The sequence below is a fragment of the Mrakia frigida genome (genome assembly GCF_051309035.1).
Source record: "Mrakia frigida strain ATCC 22029 unplaced genomic scaffold BDY24scaffold_15, whole genome shotgun sequence".
In the NCBI taxonomy this organism is placed as follows: Eukaryota; Fungi; Basidiomycota; class Tremellomycetes; order Cystofilobasidiales; family Mrakiaceae; genus Mrakia; species Mrakia frigida.
This window is the reverse complement of record NW_027481266.1, coordinates 529,947-547,953: the sequence shown is the minus strand read 5'-3', so window position 1 is coordinate 547,953 and position 18,007 is coordinate 529,947. Positions and strand designations below refer to the sequence as shown.

Genomic DNA, 18,007 nt, shown 5'->3' with positions numbered 1-18,007 from the left:
CGTTCGAAGTCGACTGACCTGTTCTCGCTCCTCAGAAGCTGATCGCTCAGTTCAGTTCTGTGCTGCACTGGGTTCGAGGGCCATCGTTTCTTGTGTTGAGAGGGAAGTGGGTGAGAGTTAGGAGGTAAACGTGTGGATCAGTTTCAGCGGAGGGAAAGGGGAGCGAGTCAGCGACGCGCGACGTCATGAGAGGCCGTGTTTTACGAGCAGATTTTTTCTCTTTGATTGGTAAAACTGAGGCAGGCTATCGGATCCTCACAGGTGAAGTTTTCAGATCTTGACCAGTTTTGCAAGCGAGAAAGATACTGGCGACGAGATCAAACGAAGCTTGAAGCTCAACTTTCAAACGCTCCTTCCTTTTTCCTTTTGCCTCCACCCTCCATCATTGCTTTTCTCGCCTTTTGAGTCCTCGATTCCGGTCGACTGAACGTCGATCTCTCGCCGCGCGCATCTCATCTGAAGGCATCTGGTGAGTTCAAGGATGCGAAGGGAGGAGGAGGGAGAAACGCAAGGCGAAGCTGACCTCCCTCCTCTTCCGCTCCTTCTCTCAGGATTTACCTCTCTACGAACCTCGTCTTCTCAACCAAGGGACAACTTCGATACCTAAGATACTATCTGTGCGCCTTTTCGACTTGCTTGGATGCTCTGGGGTAGCAGTCTGAAGGAGGAAAGCAGCCGAGCTGACCTCTCCTCCTTCCCTTCTCCTCCTCAGCGCTTCTCCTTCTTCTTCTTCGCCTTCCCTCGCTCAATATCGCTCTTTCTACGATGTCCAAGGTGAGTTCACTCGTACGAGAGTCGCTCGAGCCACTTCCCTCGACGCTGACTCTGTTCTCTATCCCTCCAGATCTCTCCTTCTCGACGTCGTTTGCCCTGGGATGTGCTCCTCCTCGTCTTCAAGGAAGCAGATCCTCCAACTCTCGCCGTTCTAGGTCGAGTCTCGTACGACTTCCTCACGGCTACCGCTCCGGAGCTGTACAGAGCTGTGGTTGTGACGTCGGTGAAGCAGTTGGAAAGGTTGTTCTGCAGGAGGATCGAGAGGAAGACGAAGGTGAGCTTGCCCTCTTCTCCCCTCTCCCTCTCCGTCGCCCTCTCTTTCTTTACTTACTTTCCAATCTTCATCGACCAGAACTCATCAAAAATACCATCACGAATCAACTCCCATCTATCCCTCTCCCGGATCGAAACCCTCTCCATCGACTTCACCTCCGACCTCTCCTTCGCTCCCGACTCGATTTCGATCTCCTCTTCCCGACTCGACGACGGGCGACCCATACCCCTCGAGTGCTTGGGGATCAGCTTGTACCACATGTCGGAGGGGATCCTCCCTCTCTTTTACGCTCGCCTCTTCCCTCATCTGAATCCAGAGCGATGCTCTTACAAGATCGTCGGACGACCTCTTCAACAGGTCCGTTGGGTACACCTCCAACGCAAAGACACGAAGGAACTGCTCGGATGGACTCAGATCCAAACTTTGGATTTCAGTGGTGTACTCCCCGTCGTCCTCCTCGACAATCGCCACTATCTGGCTGGGCTTCCCTCCCCCTCCCCTGGTCAGCGTCGCGTCGTTCGACTTTACGTCGCCTCTCTTCTCTCCATACTCTGTCCCGATAGCAAGGCCTTTGTGGATATGATGATAGGGGGGGAATACTCAGCTCTCTATGGACTTGGTGGAATGCAGGATGGGTCGGTCGTTCTGGTGGTGAAGTCGGAGGAAGAGAAGGGAGAGGTCGAGGCTGCAGTGCGAACAAGTCAGAGGCTTGCGAGATGGAGACACGTCTTTGCTGTGGAACTCGAGATCTGAGGTGAGTCCATCTTCTTTTACCTTCCCCCTAGTTGTTTCTGACTCTTTTCTCCTTCTCTGCCCTTCTCCGCCCTTCCCTCTTCGACCTCCTTCAAGCTCTCCACCTCGACGCGTTTCGTTCCCCTCGACCCTCTCTCCATCTCCTTCCTCAACCACCACGGAATCTTCACCAATCACACAGAAACCTCATCCCTCATCCCCTCCAGCACACTCCTCGAACCTCGAACTCCCTCCTCCTCCCTCAACCTCGTCCTCTTCTCTCCTCGTCGCTCCCGATCCGATCAAACCACCCCTGGAGGCTCTTTTGAACCCGGATCCCTTCTTGCCTGCCTTTAGAAACTTATCAGGTCACTACGCCTTCTTTGACTAAGACAGGGAGGGGACAACGGGAAGACGAGCTCTGAAAACTGACGTCTTCTCGTTTTGTCGTTCGTGCTCTTTCTCTTGCTTCATCAGTCTCCCCGCTCTCGTGGATACACTTCGTCCGTCCTCTCCTAAACCAAAGTCGTATACGCTATCTTGGAATGCCATCTGTGAGTTCTTTCTCAGACTCTGTCTCAAAACCGCTTCGAGATCCGAACTGACGTTTCGTCGACGCGTTCTGCTTCTTTCTTCCCTCTCACAGACGAACGAATCAGCAACCAAAGATCCTTGACCCCGGGGAGCATCTTGACTGCTGCGTTGGGAAACGACGAGTTTGCGTGAGTTGATGGCTCGTCCTTTTTCGAGTGAGAGAGAGAGTCGAGACGAACAGAACGCTGATCGCCTTTCGTTTTCCTCTCCTGCTCTTCTTTCTGCTTTTCTCTTCCTAGCTTGGACGTCCAGTCCACGAATATCGATGACGTGGCGTCGACTTCTCATCGGAGAGCTTTCTCGAGGTTGAAAATTGAGCAAGACTGAGTGCTTTCGAACTCGTCCTATTCAATTCATTCCGACGACGAGCACGGATCGAGACGTGTATAGAAGCGTAATCGAGAGACAGGGTTAGGAGCTGGTGGTGGGACGAGTGATGCGCGTTGAGGATCTGAGAGCACGAGGAAGAAGGGCAGAGGGCAAGGTCAGTTCGTTTGAAGTTGAGACGCGTCGACGGTGAACGAGACGGAGTGAAAGGGAGCGAACTCACGTCGAGTCCATTACAAACAGACGAAATTGTGAGTGGCGGGGAGGTGATGTCGAGGAGCTTGAGGTCTGAAACGGTAGAGACGACGAAGAGGGTCAGAATGGTCGTCGAAAGACGATGCGTCGAGATCGAGATCGAGGAAACCCACGGGTGCCGAGCGAAGGGAAGGAAGGTGAACCGGACCTTCGAGAGAATCAGACCTGAATTCGGAAGTATAAATCAAGTCAGCTTGAGTCAGAGCTGTGGTGCGAACGACGGGAAGTCACAAAGAAGAAAGGACTCACCTCTGACCGTCCGAACGTCTCCTCCAATCCGACCACCGTCCCATCTTCACTCCTCCAGGTCCATCCCTCTCCCCAGACGATTTCGGGACCAATCTTGATCAACTCCCAGAACGATTGAGGGAAGTCTTCGAACATCAACGAGCGCTTCTGAGCGAAGGAGAGGTGATCCAGGTCTTCTCGAAAAGAGGCGGCGACCGTTCCCGCGTCCTCCTTCGTCTCGAGATTGATTCCAGCGGGAGGAAGTACGACGAAGGGAAGATCCGAGGTGGAGAGAAGTCCAGACGAGTCCAGTTGTAGGAGTAGGGTTTCCCCGAGTCCGTCCAGGGTGATCTCGACGCGTCGAGGAGGAAGGTCCGGATCGACGAACAGGTCCAGCGCGTCTTCTCGTTCAGACCATGCCTGCGCTTCCAAATCTTCGGGACTAGGCATTTCAGTCTCTCGAAAGAGCCTTTGGATCCCTGCGTCGAGATAACTCCCCCACTCCGCACCCCAGGGATCTTCGCCACTTTGTTGAAGCTCAAACCCGCGCCCTTCCTCCCAGAACTCATCTGCCAGCAGCTGGCCCACCTCGTCGCACCAGATTCTTTCGAGATCGACAAAGTGACGCCCGGAATGGTTGACCTCGTTGCTCCGTCGCTGAGGATAGCCTGAGCCGACGACGTAGAGGAGAAGACGGTCGAGGAAGGGGAGAGTCCCTGAGCCTCCTTCGAGCTCGACGAGGATTCGATCTGGCTGTTGGCCGTCCTGGAGAGAACTTCTCAAGAGCTCCGAATCGATGGGTATACAAGCGTCATCATCGATGTTGATCCAGAGCTCCTTAACGAAGGAAACTCTCTCCTCGTTGTCCTCTCCGACGAGGAGTCCGTTCTCGGGATCGAGGAAGGTCTTCCAATCTTCTCCTTGGACGATGGAGACGATGGAGTGGTAGAGGGGAAGAGCGGGTTGACGAACTCCTTTAGAGACGAGGAGGAGGTGGGAGGTCTCGAGAGGAGGAGCGAGGAGGTCCTTGGATGTGATGGGAGACGAGGAGGAAGGGGAGGAGAGAGGAGTGAAGGCGAAGGAGAGGATTCGTTCGAGGACTTCGAGAGGGACTCGGAGGGGAGGAGACATGGTTGTTCGTGGAGAGAAGATCGAGTAGTATAAAGGAGGAGCGAGTGGTTGGAACGCGAAAGTCTTGTGAGAAAAGAAGAAGGAGGAGAGAGTGAGAGTTTGGAGGAAGGAAGAAGGGTCGAGCTCGAAGCTCACCTTTGAACCCTCCTTCCTTTTTCCTTTTGCCTCCACCCTCCATCATCCCTTTTCTCGCTTCTGCACTCCTCGCTCCCCGTCCGACTATACATCAATATTCTCGCCGCACGCATCTCATCTGAAGGCATCTGGTGAGTTCAAGGATGTGAAGGGAGGAGGAGGGAGAAACGCAAGGCGAAGCTGACCTCCCTCCTCTTCCACTCCTTCTCTCAGGATTTACCTCTCTACGAATCTCGTCTTCTCAACCAAGGGACGATTTCGATACCTAAGATACTATCTGTGCGCCTTTTCGACTTGCTTGGATGCTCTGGGGTAGCAGTCTGAAGGAGGAAAGCAGCCGAGCTGACCTCTCCTCCTTCCCTTCTCCTCCTCAGCGCTTCTCCTTCTTCTTCTTCGCCTTCCCTCGCTCAATATCGCTCTTTCTACGATGACCAAGGTGAGTTCACTCGTACGAGAGTCGCTCGAGCCACTTCCCTCGACGCTGACTCTGTTCTCTATCCCTCCAGATCTCTCCTTCTCGACGTCGTCTGCCCTGGGATGTGCTCCTCCTCGTCTTCAAGGAAGCAGATCCTCCAACTCTCGCCGTTCTAGGTCGAGTCTCGTACGACTTCCTCACGGCTACCGCTCCGGAGCTGTACAGAGCTGTGGTTGTGACGTCGGTGAAGCAGTTGGAAGGGTTGTTCTGTGAGAGGGACGTGATTCAGGCAGGGAGGAAGACGAAGGTGAGCTTGCCCTCTTCTCCCCTCCTTCCCCCTCTTTCTTTCTCTCCCTGACTCATCTTGCAAACTCTCCTGAATAGAACTCAACCAAGACCTCTCGAATCAACTCTCATCTATCCCTCTCCCAAATCAAAACCCTCTGCGTCGACTTGACCTCCCTCTCCTCCGTCCCCAAGTCGATTTCCATCTCCTCCTCCCGACTCCACGACGAGCGACCCATTCCCCTCGAGCGGTCGGGGATCAGATTGGACTACTCGAAAGTAGAAATCCTTCAGCTTCTCTATTCCTCCCTCTTCCCTCGCTTGGATCCGACACGATGCTCTCACAAGATCGTCGGACGACCTCTTCAACAGGTCCGTTGGGTACACCTCCAACGCAAAGACACGAAGGAACTGCTCGGATGGACTCAGATACAGACCTTGGATCTCAGTGGAGTACTCCCTTCCGTCCTCCTCGGCGGTCGCCACTATCTGGCTGGACTTCCCTCCCCCTCCCCTGGTCAGCATCGCGTCGTTCGAATTCACGTCGGTTCTCTTCTCTACGGACTCCGTCGCGATAGCAAATCCTTTGTGGATATGATAGGAGAATACTCATCTCTCTCTGGACTTGATGGAATGCAGGACGGGTCGGTGGTTCTGGTGGCGAAGTCGGAGGAGGAGAAGGGAGAGGTCGAGGCTGCAGTGCGAACGAGTCAGAGGCTTGCGAGATGGAGACACGTCTTTGCTGTTGAGCTTGAGATCTGAGGTGAGTCGAACCTCCACGAGTTCCTCCGACGTAGTCTCTGAATTTGCTTCCCGTTTCTTTGCTCTACAGTCATGCCTCGAACCCTTCCTCTCCCTCGACGCGTCTCCTCCCTTCACTCCTCCCAACTCCACTCCATCTCCTCTTCTACCTCCATCCTCAATACTAGCATTCTCAACTTACAATCAACTCTCCAATACCACCTCTCATCCTCCCTCACTCGTCCGACGATTCCACAACCTCACCACCCTTCTCGTCGTTCCTCATCGTCGCCCCACTCGTCGGTCGCTCGCTTCGTCTCTCTGAAGGAAGATCGGATCGTTCGGACGCAGGAAGACCTTCAAAGTGAGTATACACCTGTACACTCTTCTGACCGCTGGATCTCGCGGCTTCGGCTCGAGATCAATCAACGTCGAGCGGGTTCGTTCGAATCGACGCGTCTGACTCCTTCCTTCTCTCTTTTCGTCCAGTCGCTCGTCGGATTCGATCCTTGCCGGAGTTGGAGGTGGCTTGTTTGAGATTGGGTGGTGGTGCTGTAGGGGTTCTGGCCGTGTCGGAGATGGGAGGCGAAGGAAAGCGGGAGGAGGGTCGACGCGTCGTTTCGTCTCGTCTCGTTTCGTTTCGTTTCGTTTTGGTTTTAGTCACGACTCATGCCCTATTTTAAGCCTCATCTTCTTTTCATATCCACTGAAAGGATGAAGAAGTGAGACTAGAGCTCGGATCGTTTCCAGGAGGAGTCGAAACCTCGAAGTCGATTCACTTTTGCGCGCGGCTGGACGAGTCGGTAGTCTAGCGGCTCTGTTTCCCAGTCCCGCTTCGGAAACCTTCCCTTTCGGATCTTCAGTTAGAGCAAACACGTTGAACAGAGCGATCGATCTTCCCTCGTCGCGGTCCGGCTGTCGTGCTCGTGCTCGATCTTCCGTTGCCGTTCGTTCGTTCGTTCGCTCCTCCCCCCTTCCAGTACTCGTCAAAATACATCATCCTTTCGGTAGCCTACGTCTCCTCTGCAGATCTCTCAGACTCGCCCAAACTCTAACCCAAGGAGAGGGGCGAGGGAAGGACGATCTTTCGTTGATTGGGATTGGGGATTTCGGTTTATCGAAGGAGCGAGAGAGAGAGAGAGGGCAGGGAAGAGGGCGGCAACGACCTCCTCCTCGGAAGTTTCAGAAGGAGATAAGATCGGTACTACTGAAGTAAATAAAGCTCAGCATCCCTTCTTTCCCAACCCAACCGTTCTCTCTTCCTCCTTCAGAACGTGGCGCGTTCTACTTCTTCCCCTTCTTCTTCTTCCCTCCTCCTCCTCCTCCTCCACTCGCCGGGATAGGCGTCAGGTTCACCGATCCCTGAGTCATTCCAGTCCCCATGCCTTCCTTCTTGCCCTTCTGCTGCTGTTGAGCGGGTTTCTTGTTGTTGTTGTTGTTGTTGGACGAGGTGTTGGGGTTGGGGACGGGAGGAGTGGTTCGAGCTCGGAGAGGGAGCCATCGTTCGGGCTGTGGTTGGTGAGGTGAAGGTGAGGTGAGGTGAGAGGGAGAGGGAGAGAGATAAAGGAGACGGAGTCAGCTGTCAAGTTGGGGAACACGAATGAAGAAACAGAAAGAAGAGAAGCGAAGAGAAGGAAGGAAGAGAAAGGGGGAAGAAAACTGCAAACTCACATCCTCCTTGAACGTTCCCGCCTCACTCTCCACAGCACCCTTGGGAAGAGCATGTCTCCTCTTCTTGCTCTTGGTCTTCTCAGCGACGACGGGAGCCGACGAGGGAAGAGTCGATCCGGACGCGACGGGTTGAGCGGGAAGAACGTTGACGTTGGGGACGAGTTCCTCGAGGTCGTCGATATCGAGGGTGTCCTCCGCGTCCCGGAGTTGGTCGAGGTAGCCGGAGGAGAGGAAGGAGGTGAGGGAGTCGGAGAGGGTGAGGTTGGAGAGGAGGTCGGTGTGGGCTGGGTGGGACTGAGGGGGGGGGGGCGAGGGAGGTGAGGTTGAGATTAGGCAGTGAGCTCGGAAGAAGGAAAGAACTGACCTCGGGGTAGTGAGAGAGAAGAGAAGTGTAGATGTCCGAGGAGGCAGCGTAGTCGTGTCGTCGGAAGGCCTGAGAGGAGAGGGAGGGGGAGGGAGAGAGAAGGTCAGCTTGAGAAGTCTCCGAGGGAGAGACAGTGAGATGGTGCGAGATTGAGACGAAAAGCGTAGGAGGACATCGAGAACAGATGACACGATTTAGGATCTTGTGCCATCTCCCTATAGAACGAGACGCGATACAGCGGAGAGAAAAAGCACGCGAGCTCGATGCCAGCGGAAGGAGTGTGAGCTGCTCGTCGAACGAACGAACGACCGTCGAGCTCACCACCGACCGATCTGCTTTCGCTCCCGTCCTCTCAACCCTCCCACATGATCTCTACACCCTGACCATCGACCCGACCCCAGCAGCTCTGAGTCGTCTGTCTATCCACCCTGAAAGAGAGGAACCGAAAACGCTTCACTCACCAGTTGAGCCTCCAAGAACTCTCCTCCCTCTCCCGCCTCTCCCTTCACGCTCTGCAAGACCTTCTCGGCTTCGTCTTCTCGTCCGAGCTTGTACAGACAGTAAGCCCTTTCGAAGCCTGCGGAGGAGTTGGAGAGAGTTTCCGGGGAGGAGGAGTCGAGGAGAGCGAGGGCTGAGGAGTAGTTGTCGAGGTGAAGGAGGAGGGAGACCTTGGTGAGGAGGATGGATGGAGAGGTGGGAGTGAGGGCGAGGACTAGGGAGTGTGGAGAGAGAAGAGAGGGTCAGTGAAGGGTAGCGGCAGAAGATGCAAATGCTGGAGGCAGAGGAAGGAAGGAGAAGGGAGAGATGGGAAGGAAGGAAAGAGCGAGCTTCGACGTCCCTCCTCAAAGAACCCTCCTTCTTCCGAACCCCCAGAGACACCTGTCTCTCCCAGCATGCAGACCTTCCCTCAGAGCCTCCGTCCATCGAAAAAGACGGTCCTCACTCACTCTTATCGGTCGTCTTTACGGCCTTCTCGAGGAAGCCTCCCTTGATCTGACTCGCGAGAGACTTGCGAAGGTAAGGAAGTCGAACCTCGAGTGGTCGCTCAGGTCGAGCGACATGGGTCTTGCGGGACTTCTTGACGGTAGGAGGAGCAGTCGACATGGGTGATCCCTGATATAGAGAAAAGGAAGGAAGGAGTGGTGACGGTTGAGAGCGATCCCACAGCTCGTCTCCTTCCTTTTCGATTTCAGCCCTTTTGACTCCCAACCTTCACCACCCCCTCCCCCCCCCCCATGCTCTCTGCCGCTCGTCCAGCAGTATCTCTCCTCTCGTCTCGCTCTCGCTCTACTCTCCTCACCACTCCTCAAAAAGCGACTCTCTTCTCTCTTTGGGTACGATCCTCCCCCTCCTCCTCCTTCGTCAGCAACAAGCTCAACTCCTCCTCCTCCTCCCGGTCTTTCTCCTCCCCCTCCTCTCCAACCTCCAAGGGCATCCTACCAAACATGAACTCACCGGAAAAGATCGTTCAGGATTCGTTGAAGAAGGATTTCATCTCGGTGTTCTCCAAGAGCTGGTGTCCGGTGAGTTTTGGTTTTGGTTGATGAGCTTCAACGTTCCCTTCCTTTCGTTTCGTTTCGTTCTCGTCGCTGACTGACTCTCTCTCTCTACCTCCGGTGGTATATGTTCGCAGTACTGCACTAGGGCTAAGAACCTTCTCGCCGATGTGACGTTACCACCGGGCAAGGAGGTCAAGGTGTTTGAGTACGTTCGAGACTCGAGCTGAAGCTCACCTCTCTTCCGCTTCCCTTCCTCCCTCCTTCCTTTCTCGCTGACCGCTTCCTTTGTCCACTCCCTCTCCTCCCAGACTCGACAAACTAGACAACGGAGCTGAGATCCAAGACTACCTAGCTACTCTCACTGGACAGCGGGTGAGTCCGAGTCCATGCTTTTTTTGACTTTCTTCCTTCCCTCGTGAGCTCGACGAAACCCGAGCTCAACCTTCTTCCTCTCTCAGTCCGTCCCCAACATTTTCGTCCAAGGACACCATCTAGGAGGATCGGACGATCTAGTGAAGGCGTCGGATAGTGGGGAGCTGGCGAAGAGGATGGAGATCAAGGCGGGTCTGTAGAAGAATAAAAGGGATTGAGTTGTTTTCGCTTTTCGCTTTCCTCGTTGCAAGTAGCTGGCGTCGGGCCAGGAGGGAGGTGAAAAAGAGAGAGGTGAGGATTAGCAAGAGATGCTCGGACGAGGAACGGTCTGCCTGGCCCAATCGCAACTTCACGAAGCGCCTTCTGCTCTGCTCTGCTCGCTCGACGGCATGCGACGCGACTAGATCGGCTGAGTCCATCTCTTTCCTTCCTTCCTTCCTTCGCGAGAGCGAGCTTCTTTCGCGCCGAATACGGGAGAGGAGTATCGAGAGACTCATGAACTCAGAAGAGAAAAAAAAAACAGGAAATGGAACGCAGAAACAAACGCAGAGGAATCTCAGAAAAGAGCGAGCAACCCTTCGTCCAACCTCGTCCTCTCCTCCTCCTTCGTCCTCCAGACCTTCAACTCCCCATCCTCAAACACAAAGCTCACTCCCCTTCCCAGCTTGCCCTCTCTAACCACAACCTCTCTCATCTGTTTCAGCACCTCGACGACCTTCCCCACCTCTCTCCTCCCTTCCTCCTCGAACTCGACCAACGGCCCCCTGGGCTTCCCCTCTGCGCCTTCGAAAAGAGAGAACCTCTGCAGCTTCTTGAATCTTCCCTTCCTATCGTAGAAAGCGGTGTATAGGATGGGAGTTTGGGAGAAGTAGAGCTGATCCCAAGCTTTGGCGACCTTGTACTTGGAGGGTTTGTGACCGGGACGCGTTTTGATCTCGTCCCGAGCTCCTGTTTCGTGAGGAGCATGGTCCCGTCTCCAGCGAGCTCAGCATCGGTCCTCCAAGCGTTGATGGATCCACGGACGGCTCCGAAAAGTTTGCGAAGGTTGCTTCTATCGGTGACGATCTGAAGGGCAGAGAAGTTGAAGGACGGAGAGAGGAGGCGGGTCGCTTGGACGACGGGCTCGAGAGGGGAGCGAGGAAGTTTGAGGGCTTGTTGATCGATTATTTTGGGAGAGGAGTCGGCTGGGATTTGGATGGGAAGGGTGACTTGAAAAAAAGACAAAAGGAATCAGGCTCGAGGGGAAAGGAGGGGAGGTAAAGAAAGAAGAAGAGATGAAGCTCACATTTCGCCAAGGGTGGAGCAGCTGAAGTAGAGAAAGAGAAGGAGTCAGAGAAGATTTTTGCGATGCAAGATCGAAGGAGCGATCGACTGACCTGGAACGCAAAGCACTGGCTTCTCTGTATCGACCCAAGAGTAGCTCCCAACCGTCTCAAAGTCGCTGATGCCGGCTAAGGGCTCGAGGGACGAGGTAGGAAGAACAAGCGTCTCCAGAGGCTCTCCGTCAAGTCCAAGGCGTTGATGGACTGGAAGGGAGGCGTAGGCTGGTTTGGGGGGAGGATTCGGTGGGGAAAGGGAGTCGTGGTTGATGGGTGGAGGTGAAAAGGAGAAAGAGAAGAAGGTTGAAAAGTCGCGTAGTCGGATTGACGACCTGTCTACCCCTCCTTCTCTGTCGTGGAAAGTTCGAGGGGAACGTTAGCACCGAAAACACGCTCTTGTAGAAAAAGAGAGAAGAAAGCGACGTACTCACGGGGAAGGACAGCGAAAGAGAGAAGAAACTTGACGGTGAAGTTGCGACGCGTCCTCGTCGGTTGAAACGAGGGCCTCGTCGAGTTTAAAGCTGCGAGAGAGGAAGAGAGTTGAGAGAGAAGCAGCTGCTGGCGAAGTATACTTGGTAGTTTCGGAGAGGAAGAAAGTAGGACCCCTTCGAAAAGACAGCGACGCGTGTCAGCTTTCACTTCGTTCGAACCGCCAAAGAACGAGGAGATGGAACGAACTGATCAGGAGCTTCCCAAGTCCTCTACCTCGCCAACTTTCCCTGCCGCCCATATGAAGTAAGAACAAGGCATAAAGATCGTATCCAAACCGGCGCAACTCCCAAACTCCCTTCGCGTCCCTCTCTCCTCCCGCTCAATCACTGTTCCAATCCATCACCTGCAGCCCACTCGCACCAAGATCACTCGGTCCAGCACCACCACCAGCACCAGCACCAGCACCCGAACCACCCCCCGACCCATCTCCGTACGGTCCACTCGGTCCTCCAGCAGGTCCCTCCTCGTCCTCCATCTCCACGTCCTCCAGCTCAGCCTTCTTCTTCCCCTTCGCTCCCCTCCCCAAAATCTCCCTCCTCTTCTCCTTCCCCTCCTTCTTCCTGATCCTCGCCTTATCCCTCTCCCTCCTCTCAAAGTCGTCGTCGTCCAGCTCCTCGTCCGAATCCTCGGTTCGAGAAGGTCGAATCCAGCTCTTCCTCGGTCCTCCAGCTCCTGCGTTGTCCTGAGTTCCGGATCCTGAAGCGACGGCGTTGGAAGGTCCTGGTTCTCCACCTGCTCTGGGTTGAGGACGAGACGTAGAAGCGACGGGTGTACCAGCGACGGTCCTCCAATCCTGATCTTGTCCTCCTCCTCCATCGTCGGTGTCGTTGTCGAAGTCGTCGTTCGATTCCGAGTTCCAACCGTCCTGTCGTCGAGCTCGTTCTTCTTCGTCGTCGTCCTCCCCGTCCGAATCCGACATCCCACTCCTCCCAAACCCACCACCACCTCTCCCTCTCCCTCTTCCTCGTCCTATCCCTCGTCCCCTTCCTCTCCCTCGTCCAGCACCAGCAGCAGCAGGTCCCAAAGCCTCTCCCTTCGGTTTCCCAGGACCTCTCCTCCTCCCAGGAAGATGTCCCTGCGCAAGCGCTTTCTCCGCTCCAACCCTCCCTCCTCTACTCCCTGGTCCTCCTCGACTACCAGGTCCTTTCGGAACATGAGGAGCGTTCTTGCTCCCCACGGGTCTCCCTCTCGCTCTCCTCCTCTTGATCGGGACGCGTCGAGTCATGGTTCGAGTTCCTCCGTCCGAGTAGACTGAGACCTCCGAGGGCGGTGGTGGAGTATCGTCGTCCGAGGAGAAGACGGTGGTTTTGGCTGCCGTTTGACGTTTGGATCGAGGTGCGTCGGGAGCGGAGGCTTCCCAGGCGGGGTCGGTGGGTTGGGAAGAAGGGCCGTTGGATGGGGAGGTGGGTCGATGGTAGGTTAAGGGAGTGAACTGGAGAGTTTGGAGAGATGGAAGGAGAGGGAGAGGGGTGACTGTAGAGTTGGAGAGGCATAAATTCGAAGGCAAGGAGGAGTCAGCCGAAGGCGAGGACGAGGAGACGGTCGCGCTCGAGAGTTGAGCTGAAGAAGACTGACCTTCTCTCGGTTGACCCATCTCCCAGAGGAGTTCGCTTCCGATGAGTTCGACGACTTTCCCCTTGAAGACTTGGTTGTTGACTTTGAGATAAGGAGTAGAAGTGTTGAGACCCTAGGGAGGCAAGGGAAAGAAGGAGGGAAGGAGATGAGCTTCGACGCTTCCTTCCTTCCTTCGTCCTCTCTCGAGCTCATTCCTTCGAGCCCATCCAGCTCTGCGAAGCTGCTCCTTCGACTCATCTATTCTATGGGAGTGTATGTACTCACAATGATCGAGCAAGTATGAGCTGGAGGCAGATTATCCTCGTCTTCGTCGTCGTCTCTGTTCGGTTGGTCCTGATCCTCCTCCTGTTGATCCTCTCCCTCCTCTCCTGCTCCTCCCTCCCTCTGCCTCGAAGGACCAGCTCGAGCGTTCCCATCCCCATCCTCCTCCTCCTGGTCGGTCTCGTAGTCATCCTCGTTCTCCTCCTCTTCTCCATCAGATCCGACTCTCTTCCTCCTGCGTTTCCCGTTCGAAGAAGGAGGGACTTTGGGGAGAGGAGTCGTTCTCACTCGTGGAGAAGTGGACAAGACGGAAGTATCGATGTTCCGGCTAAGGGAGATGGTGATGATTTGTTCCTGATCCACACGAAGGAAAAGGTCGTTAGCTTTCTAGAAGGATGTTTGAGAAAGTGAAGGAGGCGAAGGAAGGAAGGAACCGTCGAGCTCACCTCGATCTCGCTCTCCCACTCTTGATCCGAAGCCAATCCATCGTCGCTGTCCAAGTCGGGGTTGTAGAAGTGAGTAACCTCTCGATAGGTGGGTGGAACGATCGAAGGCATCCTGGGACGGAAAAGGGGAGAATCGACCGGAGTCAAAGTTGGGAGGGAAAGGAAGTGAGCTCGACTTTCGAACGAGTTGACGCCCAACTGCTTCGACCTCCTTTCCTTCTTTTTTCTAGCATGGGATCTCCCTCTCCGAGCCTTATGGAGGCTTATCTGCCGCCGTCCTATTAGTTCGAAAATGTCATCCGAGGGAGCACCGTCCGCTGGAAGGAGACGGATGAGGCTGAGCGACGTCGAGGCGAGTCCCTTCTTCCTTCTCTCCTCCCTTTTTTGCGATGCCTCTCTTCTTCTCATGCTCGTGCTGACTCCCAGCTCTTTTCGGAAAACAGGAAGCTGCTCGTCCGAGGAGGTTGCTAAGCTGAGCTCTCTGTCGTTATCTTCGGACAGCACCGGCCTGCTGGCTGAGGAAAGGAGGGAGTGAGTCGAGCACAACTTCCTGCTCTCTTCTCTCCTACCTTCAGCACCCAGGGGTTTCTTCCCAGCATATTCTATCAGTTCTCGAGTTGTTTCTATGTGAGCTTTTCACCGCTCCTCTGGTTCGTCCGAAGTGGAAACTGACCGCGTCGCGGCTTGGTCCTGTTAATTGGCAGCACGACGCGTCCTCTCCCACCGCGATCTTTGAGAACCTTGTAGTGCTGAATGGTTAGTGCCCTCTCACAAAGTGGACGACAAATTCTGCTCCTCGGAACTGACAGCCTGTTCTTTTCCTTCTCTCCTTCGTCGTCACCAGTCTGAACTCGATCGACGCTAGCTTTCAACCCACCTCTTCTCCTTCAGCCCTCCCTCTTAGCACCCTTGATCCCAAACGCCCACGACCTCCTACACCCTCACCAACAGCTCTATCTTGACTTCGCTACTCCCCCGTCTGCTCCGACGCAGTTTTAACATCGTACAACCTCGCCGATCCGTCGTACCAGCTCTTCAAACTTCACGCCACCTCTCGAGCTCAACTCTCCCTTCCCTCCTCCTCTTCCCTCCCTTCCACTCTCGAACACTCGCCATGCCTCCTCGACCAAGTCGACAAGCTTCCACAGCAGCTAAACTCTCCATCAAGAAGAACGCCATCTCCGATCCCATCGAAGGAGGAGGTTCAGTCGTTGGAACGAGGAGGAAGGGAGGAGAGGTCGACTCAGACGACGAGCCGTCTTTCTCTTCAGCAGAGGAATCCGAAGGAGAAGGATCGAACGTTTCAGACCTCTCGTCTCTCGAAGGATCAGCATCTCCACCCTCCAATCCCAAACCCAAACCCAAAACTCCCTCCAAAAAAGCAGCAGCAGTCGCTCCTCCCTCAGCCCCCGCTTCCGTCGCCTCGACAGCAACAGCTCCCTCTCCTTCCTCCGCTACCGCCTCTCCACCCAAGAAACCTCGAGCCAAACTCCCTCCCTACGAAATGGATCCTCTTACCGGAGAACCTCTTCTCGACGCCGCTGGGAAACCTGTCAAGAGGATCCCGAAACCGAGGAAGAAGGCTGAGCCTTCGTACGAGTTGGGAGAGGATGGAGAACCGTTGATTGGGAGTGACGGGGAGAAGATCGTCAAGAAGAAGGGTGGGAGGAAGCCGAAGGAGGTGGTGGTGTACGAGGTTCCTGAGGTGGAGAAGAAGCAGACGAGCTTCAAGGGTCGATTGGGTTACGTGAGTCGAACAAGCGTGTCGATGGAGAACGAGTCGCGTCAACTGATCCTCGGTCCTCGATCTTTCCTCTCTTGTGGTTCAGGCATGCCTCAACTCCCTTCTTCGAGGTAGGAAACCAGCCAAGCTCAGCGTCTTCACCTCCAGGACGATGAGACTCGCCACCTTCGAATCGGAGACGGGTCAGCAGAAGCTTCACGATCTGACGGAGCAGAACACGAAGGATCTCTGCGAGATCTTGCAGTGGAATGCAGACAACAACATCTTCCTGTTCAGACTCAGCTCGGAGGTGAGAGATCTTTCTGCTTTCCCCCTCGTCGCTTCGAAGAGACTGATCCGAATGCTGTTCGACGCGTCTCCCCTTTCTTTCCCCCAGATGTTCCCCTTCGCCTCCCATCCCGTCCACGGCTACTCTCTCTCGACTCTCCCAAAAGCTATGGCCAACCTCGCCGAAGCTGGTCGAATCGCCAAGAAGTACAGCATGAGGATCACGGCTCATCCTGGACAGTGGTGAGTTTGATCTCTCCATGTCGTCGCTTTTTCTTTCCCTTTCGTCGAAGACTTGGATTGACTGGATTCTTCCTCGATGTGCTTCCATAGGACCCAACTCGCTTCGCCTCGTCAGAAGGTCATCGATAGTGCGATCAAGGAGCTGGTCTATCATTGCGAGATGATGGACGCGATGTCTTGTGGGAAGGACAGCATCATGGTTCGTTCTTCACCTCTTCCTTCCTCGAGGGATCTCTCCCCTTCATGGTTTCTCAAAGCTAACTGAGCTCGCATCTTCCCGAACAGGTCATTCACATGGTCCGTTTCTTCGGTTCTTGAGCTCGCTTTCGTTCTTGGACGAACAGAACTGACCGACGCGTCCTGACTCTCTTCGATTCGAACAGGGAGGAGTCTACGACGACAAGGAAGCTACGCTCGAACGATTCAAGGAGAACTATGTCAAGCTCGTACCGGAGCACGTCAAGGCTCGACTAGTCCTCGAGAACGACGAGGTTCGTTCCTTTTCCCTCTCGACGAGGTTCGAATCGAAAGCTGATCCTCCTTCGGTCTCACTCTTCCCCAGATATGCTACAACGTGGCTGAACTACTACCGATCTGTCAACTCCTGGATATTCCTCTCGTTCTAGACTATCACCACGACTGGATCAAGTGAGTTCCAGCAGATCGAAACACTCGTCGCGTTCCGATTCGACGTCGAGCTCACCTTCCTCTCCTCTCCTTTTTTTCATCCAGCCCTTCACCTCTCCCACCAGCCCTCATGATGCCCGATATCCTCGCTACCTGGTCTCGAAAAGGAATCCGATGCAAGCAGCACCTGTCCGAAGCTCGACTTGGAGCTCGAACTCTTCCCGAGCGAAGAGGTCACTCAGATCGGTGCGAGGAGTTGCCGCTTGGATTGGAGGAGAGTTTGAAGCTCCTGAAGGAGAAGGAGGGGAAGGCGGTGGAGAAGGAAGGCTGGAATGAGGAGGGTTGGGTGGAGGGTGGGAAGGGATGGGAGGGTGTGACTGAGTTCGGCAGGAGGATGGGTTTGCCCGACGACGTCGACTTGATGATTGAGGCCAAAGGTTTGTTTACTGTTCTTTTCTCACTGTTGCTACGAGCTCCTTCTCCGATCGCTGACCCGACTCCTCTTTCCCCTTCGTTCTCCATCGATTTAGACAAAGAACAAGCCGTCCTTCACCTCTACAACGTCTACTCTCTCTTCCCCATCCTCAACACCTCCTACCTTCCACCCAAACCCCCAACTCCTCCCGAAGCAGCCATGGAAGGAGAGGACGACGGAGCCGCTCTCGTCGACTCCGATGGAAACCCTACTGCTTCTCCTTCGAAACCCAAGCCTCAAACACCGATGGCAAGGGCGAAGATCGAGAAGGCTGAGGCGAAGGTTGCTGCTGGGAAGAGGAGGGAGGAGAGGGAGCTGGCGAAGGCTGGAGCTGCATCGGAGAGTCCGGAGAAGAAGAAGAGGAAGAGTCCCGTGAAGGTCGAGAAGGAGGAGGAGGAGGGAGCCGTCGCGTCCTCGTCGACGACCACGACAACGCCGGCGAAGAAGAAGAGGAAGGTAGCGACGGTAGCGGCTGCTGTTGCGAAGGAGGAGGAGGTTCTTGATCTTCTACAGCCGGAGGTGGATATGGAGGAGGTTCAGAAGGAGACGGAGAGGAAGCTGGAGGGAAACGGGATGTGGGCGGACGACGCGTCGGATCTTTCAGAGTTGGAGGAGAGGATCGGAGTACTGGAGGAGGGACTCTGATTAGGTTTATACGAAGCTTCAATTCAGTTTTTACCAGCTTTCTTTCTTCCGGCTGGGCCTCTTCCTGAGTGCTCCCCGCTCGAGCTAAGCGATGAGAAGTTGTTGACACGTCGCTT

General features: G+C 54.9%; 8 protein-coding genes across 8 annotated transcripts; 5 read left to right on the top strand and 3 right to left on the bottom strand.

Annotated features, from left to right (window-relative positions):
- Positions 1 to 765: 765 nt before the first annotated feature.
- Positions 766 to 2,701, top strand: BDY24DRAFT_415206 (uncharacterized protein; the record flags this gene model as incomplete). The annotated part of the gene is made up of 6 exons (XM_076643415.1): positions 766 to 774; positions 845 to 1,048; positions 1,127 to 1,683; positions 2,258 to 2,334; positions 2,427 to 2,502; positions 2,614 to 2,701. The coding sequence occupies 6 exons, from the start codon at positions 766 to 768 to the stop codon at positions 2,699 to 2,701; spliced, it is 1,011 nt and encodes a 336-aa protein (XP_076496786.1).
- An 84-nt stretch (positions 2,702 to 2,785) lies between these two features.
- BDY24DRAFT_415205 (uncharacterized protein) lies at positions 2,786 to 4,315 on the bottom strand (the record flags this gene model as incomplete). The annotated part of the gene is made up of 4 exons (XM_076643414.1): positions 2,786 to 2,825; positions 2,939 to 2,989; positions 3,070 to 3,104; positions 3,206 to 4,315. 4 exons carry the CDS (start codon positions 4,313 to 4,315, stop codon positions 2,786 to 2,788), a joined length of 1,236 nt encoding a protein of 411 aa, XP_076496785.1.
- A 320-nt stretch (positions 4,316 to 4,635) lies between these two features.
- Positions 4,636 to 6,204, top strand: BDY24DRAFT_59766 (uncharacterized protein). Its single transcript, XM_076645014.1, has 5 exons — positions 4,636 to 4,729; positions 4,825 to 4,886; positions 4,957 to 5,172; positions 5,250 to 5,913; positions 5,983 to 6,204. The coding sequence occupies exons 2-4, from the start codon at positions 4,878 to 4,880 to the stop codon at positions 5,910 to 5,912; spliced, it is 888 nt and encodes a 295-aa protein (XP_076496784.1). The 5' UTR covers positions 4,636 to 4,729; positions 4,825 to 4,877; the 3' UTR covers position 5,913; positions 5,983 to 6,204.
- On the top strand, positions 5,813 to 6,818 carry BDY24DRAFT_389069 (uncharacterized protein). The gene is made up of 2 exons (XM_076640481.1): positions 5,813 to 6,255; positions 6,381 to 6,818. The coding sequence occupies exons 1-2, from the start codon at positions 5,985 to 5,987 to the stop codon at positions 6,572 to 6,574; spliced, it is 465 nt and encodes a 154-aa protein (XP_076496783.1). The 5' UTR covers positions 5,813 to 5,984; the 3' UTR covers positions 6,575 to 6,818.
- Positions 6,819 to 7,175: 357 nt separating this feature from the next.
- Positions 7,176 to 9,147, bottom strand: SRP72 (signal recognition particle subunit SRP72; the record flags this gene model as incomplete). Its single annotated transcript, XM_076644160.1, has 5 exons — positions 8,874 to 9,147; positions 8,388 to 8,638; positions 7,927 to 7,995; positions 7,563 to 7,856; positions 7,176 to 7,400 (listed from the first exon to the last, which is right to left on the bottom strand). Exons 1-5 carry the CDS (start codon positions 9,028 to 9,030, stop codon positions 7,176 to 7,178), a joined length of 996 nt encoding a protein of 331 aa, XP_076496782.1. The 5' UTR covers positions 9,031 to 9,147.
- On the top strand, positions 9,148 to 10,096 carry BDY24DRAFT_389062 (glutaredoxin). The gene is made up of 5 exons (XM_076640480.1): positions 9,148 to 9,260; positions 9,357 to 9,449; positions 9,560 to 9,630; positions 9,734 to 9,797; positions 9,884 to 10,096. The coding sequence occupies exons 1-5, from the start codon at positions 9,162 to 9,164 to the stop codon at positions 9,995 to 9,997; spliced, it is 441 nt and encodes a 146-aa protein (XP_076496781.1). The 5' UTR covers positions 9,148 to 9,161; the 3' UTR covers positions 9,998 to 10,096.
- A 1,751-nt stretch (positions 10,097 to 11,847) lies between these two features.
- BDY24DRAFT_389055 (uncharacterized protein) lies at positions 11,848 to 14,046 on the bottom strand. The gene is made up of 4 exons (XM_076640479.1): positions 13,891 to 14,046; positions 13,448 to 13,798; positions 13,184 to 13,295; positions 11,848 to 13,081 (listed from the first exon to the last, which is right to left on the bottom strand). Exons 1-4 carry the CDS (start codon positions 13,999 to 14,001, stop codon positions 11,928 to 11,930), a joined length of 1,728 nt encoding a protein of 575 aa, XP_076496780.1. The 5' UTR covers positions 14,002 to 14,046; the 3' UTR covers positions 11,848 to 11,927.
- Positions 14,047 to 15,394: 1,348 nt separating this feature from the next.
- On the top strand, positions 15,395 to 17,384 carry BDY24DRAFT_340344 (UV-endonuclease UvdE-domain-containing protein; the record flags this gene model as incomplete). Its single annotated transcript, XM_076637397.1, has 10 exons — positions 15,395 to 15,637; positions 15,720 to 15,923; positions 16,011 to 16,144; positions 16,235 to 16,343; positions 16,430 to 16,441; positions 16,528 to 16,635; positions 16,707 to 16,792; positions 16,877 to 17,026; positions 17,165 to 17,208; positions 17,302 to 17,384. Coding segments are annotated over 10 exons (1,173 nt in total), but the record flags the coding sequence as incomplete, so codon positions are not given.
- Between the last annotated feature and the right edge of the window lie 623 nt (positions 17,385 to 18,007).

Excerpts from the sequence above, each read along its gene's own strand:
- BDY24DRAFT_59766 (XM_076645014.1), top strand. Across the intron at positions 5,173-5,249 it reads AGGCAGGGAGGAAGACGAAG|AACTCAACCAAGACCTCTCG; the intron begins GTGAGCTTGCCC and ends TCTCCTGAATAG.
- BDY24DRAFT_389069 (XM_076640481.1), top strand. The coding sequence starts at position 5,985 with ATGCCTCGAACCCTTCCTCTCCCTCGACGCGTCTCCTCCCTTCACTCC. Across the intron at positions 6,256-6,380 it reads GACGCAGGAAGACCTTCAAA|TCGCTCGTCGGATTCGATCC; the intron begins GTGAGTATACAC and ends CTTTTCGTCCAG.
- BDY24DRAFT_389062 (XM_076640480.1), top strand. The coding sequence starts at position 9,162 with ATGCTCTCTGCCGCTCGTCCAGCAGTATCTCTCCTCTCGTCTCGCTCT. Across the intron at positions 9,450-9,559 it reads TCTCCAAGAGCTGGTGTCCG|TACTGCACTAGGGCTAAGAA; the intron begins GTGAGTTTTGGT and ends ATATGTTCGCAG. Across the intron at positions 9,798-9,883 it reads CTACTCTCACTGGACAGCGG|TCCGTCCCCAACATTTTCGT; the intron begins GTGAGTCCGAGT and ends TTCCTCTCTCAG.
- BDY24DRAFT_389055 (XM_076640479.1), bottom strand. The coding sequence starts at position 14,001 with ATGCCTTCGATCGTTCCACCCACCTATCGAGAGGTTACTCACTTCTAC. Across the intron at positions 13,799-13,890 it reads AGTGGGAGAGCGAGATCGAG|GAACAAATCATCACCATCTC; the intron begins GTGAGCTCGACG and ends CGTGTGGATCAG. Across the intron at positions 13,082-13,183 it reads GATGGGTCAACCGAGAGAAG|TCACCCCTCTCCCTCTCCTT; the intron begins GTCAGTCTTCTT and ends CCAACTCTACAG.